Source organism: Girardinichthys multiradiatus, chromosome 9 (assembly GCF_021462225.1).
Source record: "Girardinichthys multiradiatus isolate DD_20200921_A chromosome 9, DD_fGirMul_XY1, whole genome shotgun sequence".
Taxonomy (NCBI): domain Eukaryota; kingdom Metazoa; phylum Chordata; class Actinopteri; order Cyprinodontiformes; family Goodeidae; genus Girardinichthys; species Girardinichthys multiradiatus.
In genome coordinates, this window is record NC_061802.1 from 31,688,338 (window position 1) to 31,704,126 (window position 15,789).

Consider the following 15,789-nt stretch of genomic DNA (forward strand, 5'->3'; position numbering starts at 1 on the left):
AACACTAAGACAACAGGATTAACAGAACTCCCAGTGTTGAAATACTAAATGAAAGCCATGAATGAATCTGTTTATTTAGATTTATTCCAGCATTAAGATTCTTGAAGCATTCATTTCAAATTTTTAAGGATGAGTTGCTTGAGGTGAAAAGCTGGTTCGAATCAGGATGCAGATGCAAATAATTTAGTCAACTAAAACGTGCAAGAGCAGCAAAATGTAAACATCAAAACAATCTGTTCTTTGCAGGGGTCAGTGTTGAATATTATTATATCTGAATAAAAAATGTGGAGAGCCTTTGGGGGTTGTTATATCTTTTCCCATTGTTGCCGATGATTTGATATGACATGGGACAACAATAGAAAAATCTCTCTTCTGGCATGGCTGGAGCTCTCGTAGGCGTTGGTGCCACCTCCGCAGCTCTCCACCTTGTTTTAATTGCCTTCAAGTTAATTACTCCAGAAAGTGTGAAACAATGTCAGATTTCCCCTGAACAGTGCTTTCACTCTCTGCTCTGCACCCCTGTTGGCCAAATGGGGGAAACATAGGTGGATAAATAGGGCTTTGGAAATTGCTGTAAACATGGGGGGGGCAAAAGTCTTCCAGCAGAAGGCTGATTGTTGATGTTTACTCTTTATTGTAGATTTTTATCTCGTTAATTTGCTTTTACTGAACTTCTCTTGGCAACACGCTTTAGCTAAGGTGTCTTCCTGCAAAATCTGTCATCCGAATATAGTAGTAAGCTAATCACCGGTGCCGATATTAGTGCGGCTTTGTAGAAGTGCCGATCTGAAGGTGGGCAAGGCGGATCCTTTAAGGTTCCCCTCTCCTCTCCGCTCGCCTGATTCTCCATGCCACTGGCATTGGCCCCATAGATCACGGCTGTCGCAGCGTGTGTAGGTGCTTGCACCGCTCTGTTAGCCTCATCGCTCATTCTCACTCGTCAACCAGGCTGCTGATCTCACCCAGACCCCGTCTCACTCCCCTCCCTAACTGCCTCCCTGCCTCCCTCTCGTTTCGTCTCCTTGCTTTCTCCTTCCACTTGCTCGTTGCTTTGCTTTCTTACACACATTTTTTTAATTAGGCAAAAATCAAAGGCGCAGTATGAATATTCATAAGGAAACTGCATTAATATGCACAATTATGCAAATCAGCATGCAATTAAGCCTTGTGTCTCCAGAGAGCCTGGATAGCATTAGTGCATTAGACAGGGAGAAGGGGATGATGGGGGTATTTTGGAGTTTTCTGCTCCACCAATCTTCGACTGTGTTTTTCTTTGTGCCGCACTTGAATCTTTCTTTACTTCTAACATTGTGCTTCAGTTTTTTTGCTTCATGTTTTTTAGTTTGTGAGAATTATAATCAATAATTTAATGTGACATAGATAACATTGTACCCGCATTAGGAAGTAAATGGTTAATTTTATGGTATTCAGTAACCATAATGAACTCTAATGGGAACATTGCACATCATTTTAAACATGTTTTTCCCTGCATATTATCTTTGCTTAATATTAATGCCATTTATCACTTTGTGTAACTTGCTTTTTGGTCCTTTGTGTCAGTCCTAACCGTTCGTAACTCTGCATCTTTTTCCAACAATAGATGAGCGCAGTGGCTCTGGGTCCTGGGGCTCTGCAGAACAGAACAGTCCCTCATTCAGCCAAGGACGGGTAAGATCAAGACGCATACAGTCGTACCATTTAGTTGCACCTGATTTTAAAATTGCATATCTAAGGAGTAATGCCAGATGCTTTGATACTGACACCCTCACACATATTTACTTGATCACACAACCAGAACTGAAAATGCACAACGTACCTCCTCAAAACCGCCACTGCTGTGTGCCATGTATGATTTGCAGTGGTAGCTTTTTTTTTTTTTGCTTTCTACCTAATAACCTTGGCCCAGGATCCTGCATTGGCAAGCACCCTTGTAGCTGAGAACCTCTGTTGAAGCCCAGCGGTAATTGCAGCTTCACATCCAGTCTAACTGTCTTGGCACTGGTCTGTAAATACAAAGTACAGGGGGTGAAATAGATGCAGAAAGCTTTGATTACCACAAGTTGATAATTAAGAAAGTCAGTCTGAATCCCTTGAGCTGATGCAGATTTGTTTGGCATTGCTCCCGTTAGCTAGAAAGAAAAACAGAGGGAAGATAACCACTAAGGTATATAGGAAAGCTGACAACATGAGGATGGCTCTGTATTTAGATGTGTTGCTCTCTGCATGTTGTCAGAGGTTGGGACTCGACTCTGCAACTTGGATTCGAGTTGAGATTAAGTCCCTAAAACAAAGGCTTTAGACCTGGCTTAGACTCTCGCTCGTAAGACTCGAGATTCAATAAGAATCTCTGTCAAATGTAATCAAATGACTGGTAGTCATGGTAACATTATACACAGCACATATCAGTCCTGTAATATTTCTCAACAGTAGGTGCCAGTAAAAGGAGTCAGTAGCAGCTTTCATGTTCAGCTTTTTATTTGTTGCTTCCATTGAACTAGCATAAACAGTAAATACATGTGCAGCATTTAATTTATTGGCCAGGGACAAACCACAAATGATTAATGGTTCATAACATCCAGTTATTGTTTGCTGTTGCACCCTATAAACGACCACATAGATGTTTCTCAAACTGAAGTCCATATCAAATGGCTTAGGGTCATTTCCAAACAAAGTAAACATAACTTTCCTCTGTCATCTTATTTTCTTGCTGTTAAATCAACATAATTAGAAAGACACTTTTAGTTCTTCAAAATAAAAGCACTTCCTGTTAGAAAATTTAATGTGTAAAAAACCTTTCTCATTTACTTACTACATCGTGCCTTTCTCTTTATTTTTAAATGTATCTGGTGCTTTCAAAGTGTACTTTTTATACTTGACAACTTAGTTATTTCTTTAGATTTAAAACATGGTTTTCTAATATTTTTGCAACTTAAAGTAAGAAGAAGAAAAGCAATTAAATACTGCACTATGCGCTATGAACACTTAAAGTGGTAAATATGAGCACAGGGATGAATATGCATTAATTTCATCAAAGCAAATACGCCAATAGTACTTCAAAATTAAAGCTCTTTATTTTTTAGAACTGTGGCATTAATTGGTGTTAAACTGTTTGTACTAGTTTCCTTTCAACACATTTGCAAATTTATACTGTATTTGTAGTGGGGGTAATTATGCTATATTTCCAAAATAAATCACATGAGTTTAACATATAATTTTGTTTTTGTAGTTGTATGTTCTACAAATGATAAAGATGTTTATTGTTGATCTGTTAAATTAGCCTAAAGGATACTACATCATCACACCGCCTTTAGAAAACATGATACTTTTTGGAGAAAAAAAATACACCTGATCACCAGAAAAAACCAAGAGCGAGTGCTACACAATCAACTTTTCGCAGCAATGACCTTATAATAATACTTATTATCATTCTATGCTGTGCGGAGACTTTGCTCACCTCAAGATGCCGGCTGCTTGAAACTGAAAGTGCAACTCAGGCTTTACCTACTTTCTGAATAATTTGGTTAATAATCGTCTGACCACTTGGGCTTCAATAGAGCATTGAAGTTTCATTTCCAGATGGTCAGTTGATCGGAAACCACGAGAAAAAGACAAGATGTTGGTATCATGGGAAAAGTAACGGACCGCATCCTGACACAACAGAACACTGTGAATCCCAAACCCCAAACAACAGGGTCGCATGAAAAGCAACACACATACTCCAAAAATGTGATTGGACTTGATGTTGAACTTATTTTTCTCATGTTTACACCCACGTATCGTGTTTTATTTACTAGCATACATGGCAACATTAGAAACTGTGTCACACCAGCCCAACAATTTGAATTTATAACCAATCTAGATACATTCTGGTTTTATGCAAGCTGTACAGCATGCATTCAGTATGCATTAATGGGAACAAAATGGCATATTGGCATGTTATTTACATTTTAAGGTCAGTTATATTCTGTACCATTGGTTCTACAGAGCTATGGAGAGGCATCCCACTTCAGTGAACATGAAGGCTTGTCCTCTCCGTTTATCAGTTCAGGGATTGCAGGTATGTTCTGTAATTTACCTTTCTATAACTGCTCTGTATATATTACATTATTTTCTGATCCTATAGCTTATTGTCAATGACATTTTTTTTGATCATCTGACAGCAGCGTGTACTTAATGACCACAACATTTTTTTCTAGATTGTGAAATGTGTATGTGTGCCGGCATTCATACTGCTATATATGTGTGCGTGTGTTCATCCGTTGAATGTTAGGGATGTTAGGGTGCTGAAGCAGAAACCCTCCCTGGGGTTTTGTCTGGCGGGCAGCTTTATACAGCTGAGCATATTGAAAAAGGGGAGGGCCTCCCTGAACACTTTCTGCATGTGAAAACCTACTTTTCATTTGTATTATTACACATCATTGCATCCCAGAGTTTTTAAGCAGTTTGTTCTAAATACACCACAGTTGAATTGACAACTTCTTACCTTGCAGGTAAAAACGAGAGGCCACCCTACACCCCCTTTGTAAGCCAGGTATGTTCCACTGTGCGGTCATTGAATATCTCTGACAGGCCATACAAAGTAAAACTCAATTCAGTACTGCATCACTAAAGGAAGCTCCGTTTTCTCAGTTCTCTTTTCAGACGCTTTGAATTTACAACCGGCTTTTGTTTCTTAGAAGAGAAGTTGATGTTTTTTGTTGTGCTTTCCCAGGCATGGTGTTGATAAAAGATTTGCTCTCTCTGTTTCTAGCCTGGTTTATTTCCAAGCGACATAGCGATGCCCAGCCCAGATGCTTTGTCTCCCTCTGGCATAAAGTCAGGCTCTCAGTTTTATCCATCATATCCCAACAACCCCAGGAGAAGGCCGCCTGAAGGAGGCTTAGGTAAATAAAAAAAACAAACATTGAACATTCTTTGGTGCTATGAAATCTCTATCACTTTTTAATATTTACAACATAAAGTCTGTTTTCCAGAAGTGTGATGCTTATGATTCAATTGTTACCAGATTTGGTTGAAAACCTGCGATGAAACTCTTCGCCTCCCTTATTCCTTGATACCTAGTTAAAATATTCCACTGAGAAATAGGAGACTGCTGTAAGATCAGATACACCCGTTTGAGATGACTTGATATACCCTCATGTTTCATGGAAGTGGGTATCGGTCCTGCAGGAGACATTAATGTTTAAAGAAAAACTCTTTTGACAAATGAGTTTACTTTAATGTGTTTAAATGTTGTTCAGATAATAATGTATTGCTTTTATACTAACATATGCATGTACAATATGCTGTAGGGGTACGGGAAGTATTCATATGATTAGTCTGAGTGTTATTGTACTTATTTATTCCGAAAATGGCAAACATCCCTGAATTCTTTTAAATCAATGTAAGGAAACAATTTGTATAGAGTTACCTTGGAATTTGTATTTGAACTATTAACTGAAATATATATTTTTTTAATCTGTGGTACAAATGTTCTTTACTCACCTTGTTATGCCACTGCAATGTGTTTCTTATGTTTTCATCATGTAAAGCACCTTGAATTGTCTATTTGCTAAAATGTGCTTGCCTTGCCTTTTAATGTAAAATAATTGATATTAGAGGTGACCTGATTCCTACTATAACACATAAAAGTCAGAAAATGTGCTGCAGCTTGTTTGACAGAGATATAGTTTTTAATCCAACAGAAAATAAAGGCATTTATGCATCAAACCATTATCACACAAAGTGCATTCTGGGTGTCGCTACCTTTATAGAGACAGGTTTAAATTATTTAATGACTAGGAAATCAGATTTTATTTTGTTTTTAGTAATTGACCTGCCAATCAATCATCCATCAGAGTCAGTTATGGGTAAACTGGCTGATTGATTGATTTATCTTTACTTTTTTTTCACTAGGGCTGTATGTTCATAAAGCATCAATATATTGACTGAAGATAGAAAAATGTGTTTTTTTTTCCCCTTTCAATTTGTACTTGTTTAAAAATATAAAAGAAAAAGATTAATATGAGACAGACTACATGTTTTTATGGTTGTTCTGATTCTAAAATAGTGGCGAAAATGTATTTATATTATATGTGTGGTTAAAAATTCTTACCTGGGATACCAAATAAAATATCTTGGCACGCAAACCTCCTCTCCCTTTATTCCCCAGTCTTCCCCTGAAGAAAACGTTTTTAGCTCGTGAGGAAAAGCCATGTCCCTTTGCCCTCCCTCTTGGGACACCCTACCCCTTAGGAGCAAAGGGTTAAGGGCTACCAATGATAAAAAGGCAAAAAGGGATTCACCCTAATTTGTTCATCTTGCTGTAAGATTCAGTGTAGCCTACTGATTGCAATTTAGCTTTTCATCATCAGGTGATGTGATATATTGTAAAGTGATTGGATTATAATAACTAGATTGGTTTAAATGAATTTAGACTAAATTGGGATCTATACACCTGGGTAAGAAATGGACCTTTTAGTTTTGAATTAAATCAAATAGGTGCCTGGCTGAAGATCCAAATAGTACTGGCCATTTTCTATTTATCTTTTACTAGAAATAAAAGTTGCATTTTTATCATCAGCACAGCTTTACTGTGGTTAAAGATGAAGTTGTAGAAACACTTTATTGCCACACTTGCTACAGCTTGTTCAGAATTTCTGAAACTGGATCAAGCACATAAGCCAGCACCTGAGCTTGTATCATTTTTAATTTTGTTTATTAAGTTTAAGTATGTATCAAGTCCTGTTTTATTTTCTTATTTTTTTTATTCTGCTATGTCACTTTTTAATTTTCTGTCTACAGACAATCAGCCAAAGAAGATTCGGAAACCCCCTGGCCTGCCATCCTCGGTGAGAACTAATTTCTTCTCATCTCCTATTTTTTCTGCTTGCATATATTCTGGCTTCCTCACTCAGCTCGATCAGCCCTATGACAGACATACACTAAGAGAGCTGTCAGTAGGACAACTCAGACCCCAATAAACGTCAGTGCTGCAGTTGTTGCTACAGTCAGGTGGTCTTCAGTGGTGGTTGAGGTGCTTGACCTCCATTTCTGATTATCTTTAGTAGTTTGACAAGTTTTCAAACAGATTCCTTTTAACAATCTGATCTGAATTGGAAAAACATGTAGAACATGGCTTCTATGCAGTCTAGAAACTTTCTTTCTCTCTTTCCTCTCCCACTCCCTCCTGTAGGATGAAGGTTATTAGAACGTAAACATAAAAAAGATACTTAGCTTTAAGATCAAGGTCCTAATAATGTCTTATTTTTATCTCTTTTTTTCATGATGCAGTAAGTTACACAGACTGCTCAGTTTTTCAGCTGATTAGCATTTAGCTGCCTGAATTCTCTCCAAACTTCAGCTCTTGTTCAACCAAGCAGGATGAAGTTTCTCATGATGGCATGTCTGACTGTAGCTAGTGTGATTTTTGTCAGTGTGCCCAGAGGTCCCAGCAGCTGATGGGAGGATGACGGCAGCCGCACATAGCTGGAAACACAAGTCACTGTTACTCATTTTATTGAACTGAATCAGGTTCATGCCCATTCATGAATCAGTGTCACATTTTAGGTTTGACGAGTCTACTGATACTCAGTAGACTTAGTCTGGTTAAACAGTTCAGAACGACAAAGAGTCTTTAGTTTAAAAACTACACATCAAAATGAAATAAACAAAAACACAAGAATCTGTTAATATTTCTCTGTTCTAATTGGTTTAAAGTATTGCATTAAAGATGAGGTAATGGATGTGTTTTTTAAGTTGGCAAATTTAGTGGACCACCTGTGGTTCGCAAATCCAGCCCATAAGGGCCACTGTCCTCCATGGTTTAGACGGTTCTCTGCTTGAACACATTAGCAGGGTGGCGCAGAACCCGGGATGAGGAGATAATTGATCTGTTATAGTCGGGTGTGTTACAGCAGGGACCTACAGAACCAGAACTGCCAACCCACCCACAGGTCGTTATATTGGCTGCTATTAAGTGCAGTCTCAATGCTTTGGTGAGCTCTCCATCATTACTATGAAACACTAATAATCTAATTGTTCAAAATGGTAATTCTGAGATAACAAGAGTAAGCTTAAAGATAAACTCAACAGTTATTCTCTTCCTGGTTTTATATTTTATTGTTTTTTTGTTTTTTTTATCTCTAAATCAGATGTTTTAAATGAAAGAATTGCCTCTTTATTTTAGGTGTTTTTAAAATGATCAGTTTAAATAAAAGCAAATTTCACAAATATAATTGCATGCAAGTAATTTTTTAGGACATTGTACAAGTATTCACACCCCTTGAATGTTTTCTATTTTCTCATGTTACAACCACAATCCTGTATTTTAGTGGGATTTTATTTAATAGACCAACACAAAGTAGATCATAATTTTAAGGTTGAAGGAAAATGATGCATGTTTTTTATTTTTTATTTTTTTTAACATAAATCTGAAAAGTGTGGCATGCATTTAAATTGAACTCTCTTCATCCTGATGCACCTAAATGCCATCCGTTGCAACCAGTTATATTCAGAATGATCTAATTAGTTAATAGTGTCTACCTATATGTAACTTATTCTCAGAGGTTTGTTATAAAATTAATATACAAATATTATCATTAAGACTAAGGAATATAGCAGATAAGTCAGTGATAAAGATGTGGAGGTGTTTAATGCAGGCTTAGGTCATAAAATAATATCCCATGCTCTGCTCTGTCCACCAAACATACAGAGAATATGGCATGACTGCAAGTCTACAAAGACATTGCCATTGACTTCAGCTGGGGTTCAAGGAGCGTATTAATCAGAAAAGCAGCCAAGAGGTCCAGGGTAAGACTGGAGGTGCTGCAGAGATCCACAGCTCAGGTCTGTCAGCAGGACAACTATTAGTTTTGCACTTTACAGATCTGACCTTCAACAGAAGTGGTAAGAACAAAGCCACATCGAGTCCCATTTGCAGTTTGCCACAAACCATGTCAAAGAAGCTACTCTGGTCATATCAAACCAAAGTGAACTTTCTGGTCTATATGCAAAACGCCACATGTGGCAGAAAACAAACACTGCACATCACCCTGAACACACCGTCCATAAGACAGCATCATGCTGGGGAATTCATTTTTCAAGCAAGGAGCGGAAAGCTGGTTAGAGTTGATTGGAAACTGGATGGAGGCAAATACAGGTCCTTCTCAAAATATTAGCATATTGTGATAAAGTTCATTATTTTCCATAATGTCATGATGAAAATTTAACATTCATATATTTTAGATTCATTGCACACTAACTGAAATATTTCAGGTCTTTTATTGTCTTAATACGGATGATTTTGTCATACAGCTCATGAAAACCCAAAATTCCTATCTCACAAAATTAGCATATCATTAAAAGGGTCTCTAAACGAGCTATGAACCTAATCATCTGAATCAACGAGTTAACTCTAAACACCTGCAAAAGATTCCTGAGGCCTTTAAAACTCCCAGCCTGGTTCATCACTCAAAACCCCAATCATGGGTAAGACTGCCGACCTGACTGCTGTCCAGAAGGCCACTATTGACACCCTCAAGCAAGAGGGTAAGACACAGAAAGAAATTTCTGAACGAATAGGCTGTTCCCAGAGTGCTGTATCAAGGCACCTCAGTGGGAAGTCTGTGGGAAGGAAAAAGTGTGGCAGAAAACGCTGCACAACGAGAAGAGGTGACCGGACCCTGAGGAAGATTGTGGAGAAGGGCCGATTCCAGACCTTGGGGGACCTGCGGAAGCAGTGGACTGAGTCTGGAGTAGAAACATCCAAAGCCACCGTGCACAGGCGTGTGCAGGAAATGGGCTACAGGTGCCGCATTCCCCAGGTCAAGCCACTTTTGAACCAGAAACAGCGGCAGAAGCGCCTGACCTGGGCTACAGAGAAGCAGCACTGGACTGTTGCTCAGTGGTCCAAAGTACTTTTTTCGGATGAAAGCAAATTCTGCATGTCATTCGGAAATCAAGGTGCCAGAGTCTGGAGGAAGACTGGGGAGAAGGAAATGCCAAAATGCCAGAAGTCTCAAGACTCAAGACCCAACACTCTGGATGAGCTAAAGGCCGCTATCGAAGCATCCTGGGCCTCCATAAGACCTCAGCAGTGCCACAGGCTGATTGCCTCCATGCCACGCCGCATTGAAGCAGTCATTTCTGCCAAAGGATTCCCGACCAAGTATTGAGTGCATAACTGTACATGATTATTTGAAGGTTGACGTTTTTTGTATTAAAAACACTTTTCTTTTATTGGTCGGATGAAATATGCTAATTTTGTGAGATAGGAATTTTGGGTTTTCATGAGCTGTATGCCAAAATCATCCGTATTAAGACAATAAAAGACCTGAAATATTTCAGTTAGTGTGCAATGAATCTAAAATATATGAATGTTACATTTTCATCATGACATTATGGAAAATAATGAACTTTATCACAATATGCTAATATTTTGAGAAGGACCTGTATAGGGCCATCCCTGAATTAAACCTGTTCAACGTGACAGTAGACTTGAGACTGGTGCAGACACTCACAATCCAGCAGGACACCTCTAAACATACAGCTGGAGTCCCAATGGAATGGTTAAGAACAGAGCATATTCATGTTGGAATGGCCTAGTCAAATTCTAGATCTAAATCAGATCAGTCACTAGATGTGCACAGCCTGTAGAGATGTACACCCAAAGACTGTAATTGCAGGGAAAGGGGCAAAATGTTGATTCAATGGAAGTGAAAACATGCAAAAAACACTTTACAGATTTTGAAGTGTAACAATTTTCAAGCCATGTATCCTTCCCCTTAGACATTACAATTATTTTATCTCCCTAATATAATACACCAAGGTTTGTTTGTAACATGATAAAAAGTGGAAAAGCTCAAGGGCTATGAATAGTTTTGGATGGCACTAACTTCTTTAGTTGTTTATGCTCAGCATGTGGACTGACCTGAACCTAACGAGGTCTTAAAGTATTAATATATTTTTTTGACGTTTTGTTGTTTTAAGCAAGCAAGCCAGTTGTTTAACAACACAGCCGTCCACCTGTAGGTGTTGTGTTGAAATGGCTGCAGGAACCTGTGCATGGAGACGCTATTGCACTTTCTACATCAGTGGTTTGAGTGTGAACCCTGTCTAGCCATGGCTCTCTGTTTTTCTCTGAACCACGACCGTTCTCTGTAGTAACATGAACGATGGGCTGTGTGGTTTTTCAGTGCGAGTGATGAGATGTCTGTTTGTGTGAACCCCCCACCCCTGCCCCATCTCCGCCTACGCTTCACCACATGATGGCCTGGGTGGGCCTCCCCCCTGCAAGTGACCCAGTTGTGAGGCACAGTGCTTGTGAGGCCTCTTAGCCCCGTGTCTGAGCCCAGATTAATGACTGCTGGTGATGATCCTGTGGTCTCTTTCCACCCTCCTCTCTCTGTTTTTCTTTACCAACCTATTCATTTTTTTTTCATTATCTTCTTTTATAACATGAATAACGTTGCTTTAAATCAGAAAACTTTATGTATCCACTCATTTCCTGTAAGCCCTTCCCCCTCCTGTAAAATTCAACAAACATTTGCTTCTCTTCTGCCCCCTAGTTGTCCCTTTTCCTGCCCACAAACCTTTGTGGTTGAATATAAGCGCTTGTAGGTTAGTTTGATGTTAATCGTCATCTATTCCCCACCTTCAGTAATAAACCTTTTTTTTTTTTCCTGTGTAGAGACCTTCACACGGTCACAATCTGAATCACGTTAAACCCGTATTAGTTAAGGATTTTATCCTATAAATCTCTTTCTTCCCGGAGAACACAATAACCCGGCAGCGCCTGTCATTGTGTGGCGTTGTGCTCCCATCTAGAGCAGCAGGATTCTCAGGACATTGTTCCCGGTGAAAGAACAACTCAAAGCTTATTGTTAAATGAAGCCATCTCTATCATGTATCCCCCCCGAATTAACCGTGATCATTTTAAATCCCTCGTTTCCTTCACACTCCCATGGCCGTATCAAGCTTTGTTTAAGTCATTTAGATTACTGTCCCCTGTCCCCCTGAACACCCCTTATCTCTCCACCCATTTCATATATCATCAGGACCTTAATTTTTTTTCTCTCCTCTCAATCCTCATCCATGCCCCTTTACCACCCCCTATCCACCACAGTTTCTCCCCGTCTCTCCCTCTCTTTCCGTCTCTCTCTCTGACTGGATCCCAGCCCCCATCTCTCTCTCTCTCGCTCTCTCTCTCCCTCCACTCGTTCCCTCTCCTCAGCCCAGCTGCCTGTGGAGTTGGATGCGGTCCAGGAACAGGCAGATGGCTCTGTAATTAGAAGTGCATCTCTCCATTCCCTTTCCACTTCTCCTTGTTAAATCAAATTACAGAAAAAATCCCTTTTCTGGATTAGCATTCTTTGCAGCATAGCCTTCATTCTCTTCCCCTTTCCTGTATCTGCCATGTAGTACAGAGGAAGGGAAGAGAATGAGTGAGTGGCACATGAGGGTGCATGGAAACCGAGGACTTCCTATGTCCATCCTCAGGCTCTATTGCTAGTTTTGTTTTAACAACATTTGGGATGTTCACATATTTTCATGTATAGAATTTCAGTCTTGGTTTGAGGGAATTGCTTCTGGTTTGTGCATGAATGTGTGTGTTGGTTCACTCAATGCATGGTATGTGTGCGAGCTGATACTGAGCATGTTACAGGGAGGGGCTGCAGGCCTGACAGTGCGATGTCACTAGGGTCCTAGGAGCTAGAGGAAATGCTCGCTGTGCGCTGGGATTCAAGCCGTCGCTGAACTCAGCATGCCATGGCCACTGTGGTCTCCTCTACAGGCGAGGAGCTGGCCTTGCTTCCTTCTACACCTCCAGCAGACTCCCTCATGCCATCTTGTGGCTGTTTGAGGCTACAGTAATCCAGTAGTAGTTCATGGCCAACTAAAATGAGGTGGTTAGCATAAAAAGGATTTGTCTCCAAAACAAAGGCATTAAATCATTCAACATTTATTATTAGTTATAATTAGATTATTTATAGTCTATATTGATTATTTTGGTTTTGATAGACAGGCTTAATCAAAAATACAGAATAAGCTAGATATAACCTTTTGCCTCTATGCTCTTTATAGATCAACTCTGGGAATCTAACAACGTGATATTATTTGAGTTATTAGTCAAGCTGTCAGCTTAGGTAGCTGTCCTGCAGTGTTCTGCTTAACAGTGTTTCTGAGTCCTGCTCCTTACAAATGAAGTTGCCATATCTTGCAACCATATGAGCTTTCAAAAATGAAGCCATCATTGCAGAACCAGAGGATGCGGGGAGGGAAGTGCACCCTGGTAGAGTTGATACAGAGTGTAAGACATAAAATAAGTAGCTGGTTTGCAATTCAGTGTTCTGCTGCGTCAGGTCCGTTACTCTTGCCTTAATGCCACCTTTTTTCCATGGTTTAGGATCAGCTGACCATCTGGACCCTGTCTAAGGGTTAAAACAAGGATACCATCAACTATTATGATCCGTAAACAGCAATATTTTTAGTCGATACGTAATTTTAATGATTTTATTTCATGCGAAATGTTGCAACTGTTTTCCTCCAAATTGGTGCGTAGTTGTTAAATTCGTGTGTATGCATCACTTCTTCCCCCAGCCAAGTTGACTTAAAGTCAACCAAGTTGGAGTCAGTCATTGGCTGGCTCTGTCTGTGCTTCTGCAGTTACTCCATAATGAGCGGTGTTATAAAGGTTTTTAAAGGTTACAGTAGTCTAAGGTGTGGAAAGTAGCACAATGACTTTGTATGATCAGCTGATAAACCAGGAAATAAACACTCTAAGGTTAGGCAAGTTGTCTGTGTGCAAGGTCTTCCTAATTTTCTGTCTGTTAATGTGCTGCCTTTGTGCAGAAGCCCAAATTCATTTTACTTCATCCCTTTAAATCCTCCCTTTAAGTGTTTTGTGAAACATGCTTTAGTTTCCTCACAATGACTGCCTGTTTTGTGCAGATGCTTCTAAACTGCTAAATTTGTCTTTAAATGTGTAGCCTTCTGTCTGTCAGCTGGCTAGCAGTGTGTAGCATCAGATGAAGGAGTTACTGTGGTACTTTCTCTGGCATCTCTTAAAAGGACTCTAAACCACAGTTCAACATAAACCTTAATACTTAAACCTAGAGTGGTACCCAGGAAAGTAAAACCCATGATTTACCAGTGTCACTTCAAAATGTTCTGGCTGACACTGTGTAGTTAAAAATGTTAAAGCTGCTCTGTTTAAAAACCTCTTTGTTGAATACTTGTTTGTTCAGGTATATGCGTCTACATCTGGAGATGAGTTTGCCAGGGACAATGGTGGATATCCTGGTGCCAAACCTGCCGCTGTCTACCCAGGTTCTTTCTACATGCAAGGTAACCTTTCTAAAGAAAACTTTGTGTTAAATTAGTTAGTCTTTTTATCATTTTTGATATATATTTTCACATTTTATTTCCCATTCCTCAGAAGACCCCTGGTCATCTTCTGGCTATTCTGGGATGTTGGGTAACCCTCCTCACATTGGACAGCCAGGCTCCTTCCCTGCAATCAACCCACAGGACAGAATGGTGGGTTTGTGGTTCATCATTCCTCAAGTTTTAAGATTTTTAATGTTGTATGATTTGTGTTAGGAACTGCAGGGCATCATCTGTCTTCACTTACCAAGAATTGGATCATGCTTCATTGTAATTGATAATTGTTACATTTGTAATAACCTAATAGTTTTCCCTTTAAACAACCTTTTATTATGGGGTGTTTTTATTCATTTGTTTTGCTTTCCGTACTTTTGTCCCTTCTTTTGAAGCATCACTCTTTCTCTGATCCAACAGAACTATTCTCTGCCCGGCAGTGAGGTCAACGGCTTCCACTCAGCCCCCACCACCTACAACCACACACCCACCATCAATGGAGATGGCATCATGGGTAAGAACCCTTTAAATGGAGCCTGTCTAGGAAGTATCTGGCAAGCATTTTTTATTGACCTGTTGAACTGCAGCTATGCTTTTGTTAATTTATTTATTCATTTTTCTGACTATTTCTTGTGTCCCTGCAGCCAGCCGAGGCACAACAGCAAGCAGTTCTGGAGATGAGATTGGAAAAGCTCTCGCTTCAGTAAGTTTATTCTTGTTGTTTAAGTTTGCACTGAGCATGGATGGATGGATTATAGATGGATCGATGCTGTGTTTTAAAATTCTGATATATATATATATATATATATATTGAAAATTCCTTTCAGATTTACCCATCGGACCACAACAGTAATAATTTCTCCTCGGCTCCTTCCACTCCTGGATCTCCACAGACCATCGCAGGTACACCTCAACCATCATTTAGACTAGATATGGCCATCAGTCATAAATGTAAAGAAGTAAACATCATCTTTAGGCATAGAAGTAGGCAAACCGCAGACACTGTGTAGAAGTGCTCCATTTTTTTTTTATGGTCAGAAAAATACATCTGTAGCGCCATCTGGTGTATATATGAAAGAACTGACACTTAACAAGACTCAACTTTGTCTCTTCAGGAACCCAGTCTCAGTGGCAAAGACCAACCACCCCCAACTATGAAGGGCAACCACACACACTGGTAAGTTGACATATTTCCTTACCACACCAAAATAATTGAAAGCATTAAGGTATGAGGTTATGGCAGGGGTCTCCAGCTCCAGTCCTCGAGCGCTACTATCCACGTTCAGATGCGTCCCTGCTCCAACACAGCTGAATCAAATGGTTGAATCTGCATGACATCAGGTTTGGGAGAGGCCTGCTAACGAGCCATTCATTTGATTCAGGTGTGCTGGAACAGGGATGCATCTAAAACCTGCAGGACGGTGTCTGTCC

The 15,789-nt window shown here is 39.7% G+C and overlaps 1 protein-coding gene across 5 annotated transcripts in view; it reads left to right on the forward strand.

The window, feature by feature from the left end:
• tcf3b (transcription factor 3b) overlaps nt 1-15,789 on the forward strand; it is a 40,370-nt gene that overhangs the window by 14,332 nt on the left and 10,249 nt on the right. For all 5 annotated transcript variants that reach the window (XM_047374584.1, XM_047374582.1, XM_047374583.1 and 2 more), the window contains 11 exons: nt 1,601-1,668; nt 3,985-4,057; nt 4,491-4,531; nt 4,751-4,883; nt 6,784-6,830; nt 14,226-14,325; nt 14,417-14,517; nt 14,779-14,872; nt 15,003-15,061; nt 15,186-15,261; nt 15,474-15,535. In XM_047374584.1, the coding sequence (XP_047230540.1) occupies nt 1,601-1,668; nt 3,985-4,057; nt 4,491-4,531; nt 4,751-4,883; nt 6,784-6,830; nt 14,226-14,325; nt 14,417-14,517; nt 14,779-14,872; nt 15,003-15,061; nt 15,186-15,261; nt 15,474-15,535 (854 nt within the window). The remainder of the gene's footprint in view (nt 1-1,600; nt 1,669-3,984; nt 4,058-4,490; nt 4,532-4,750; nt 4,884-6,783; nt 6,831-14,225; nt 14,326-14,416; nt 14,518-14,778; nt 14,873-15,002; nt 15,062-15,185; nt 15,262-15,473; nt 15,536-15,789) is intronic.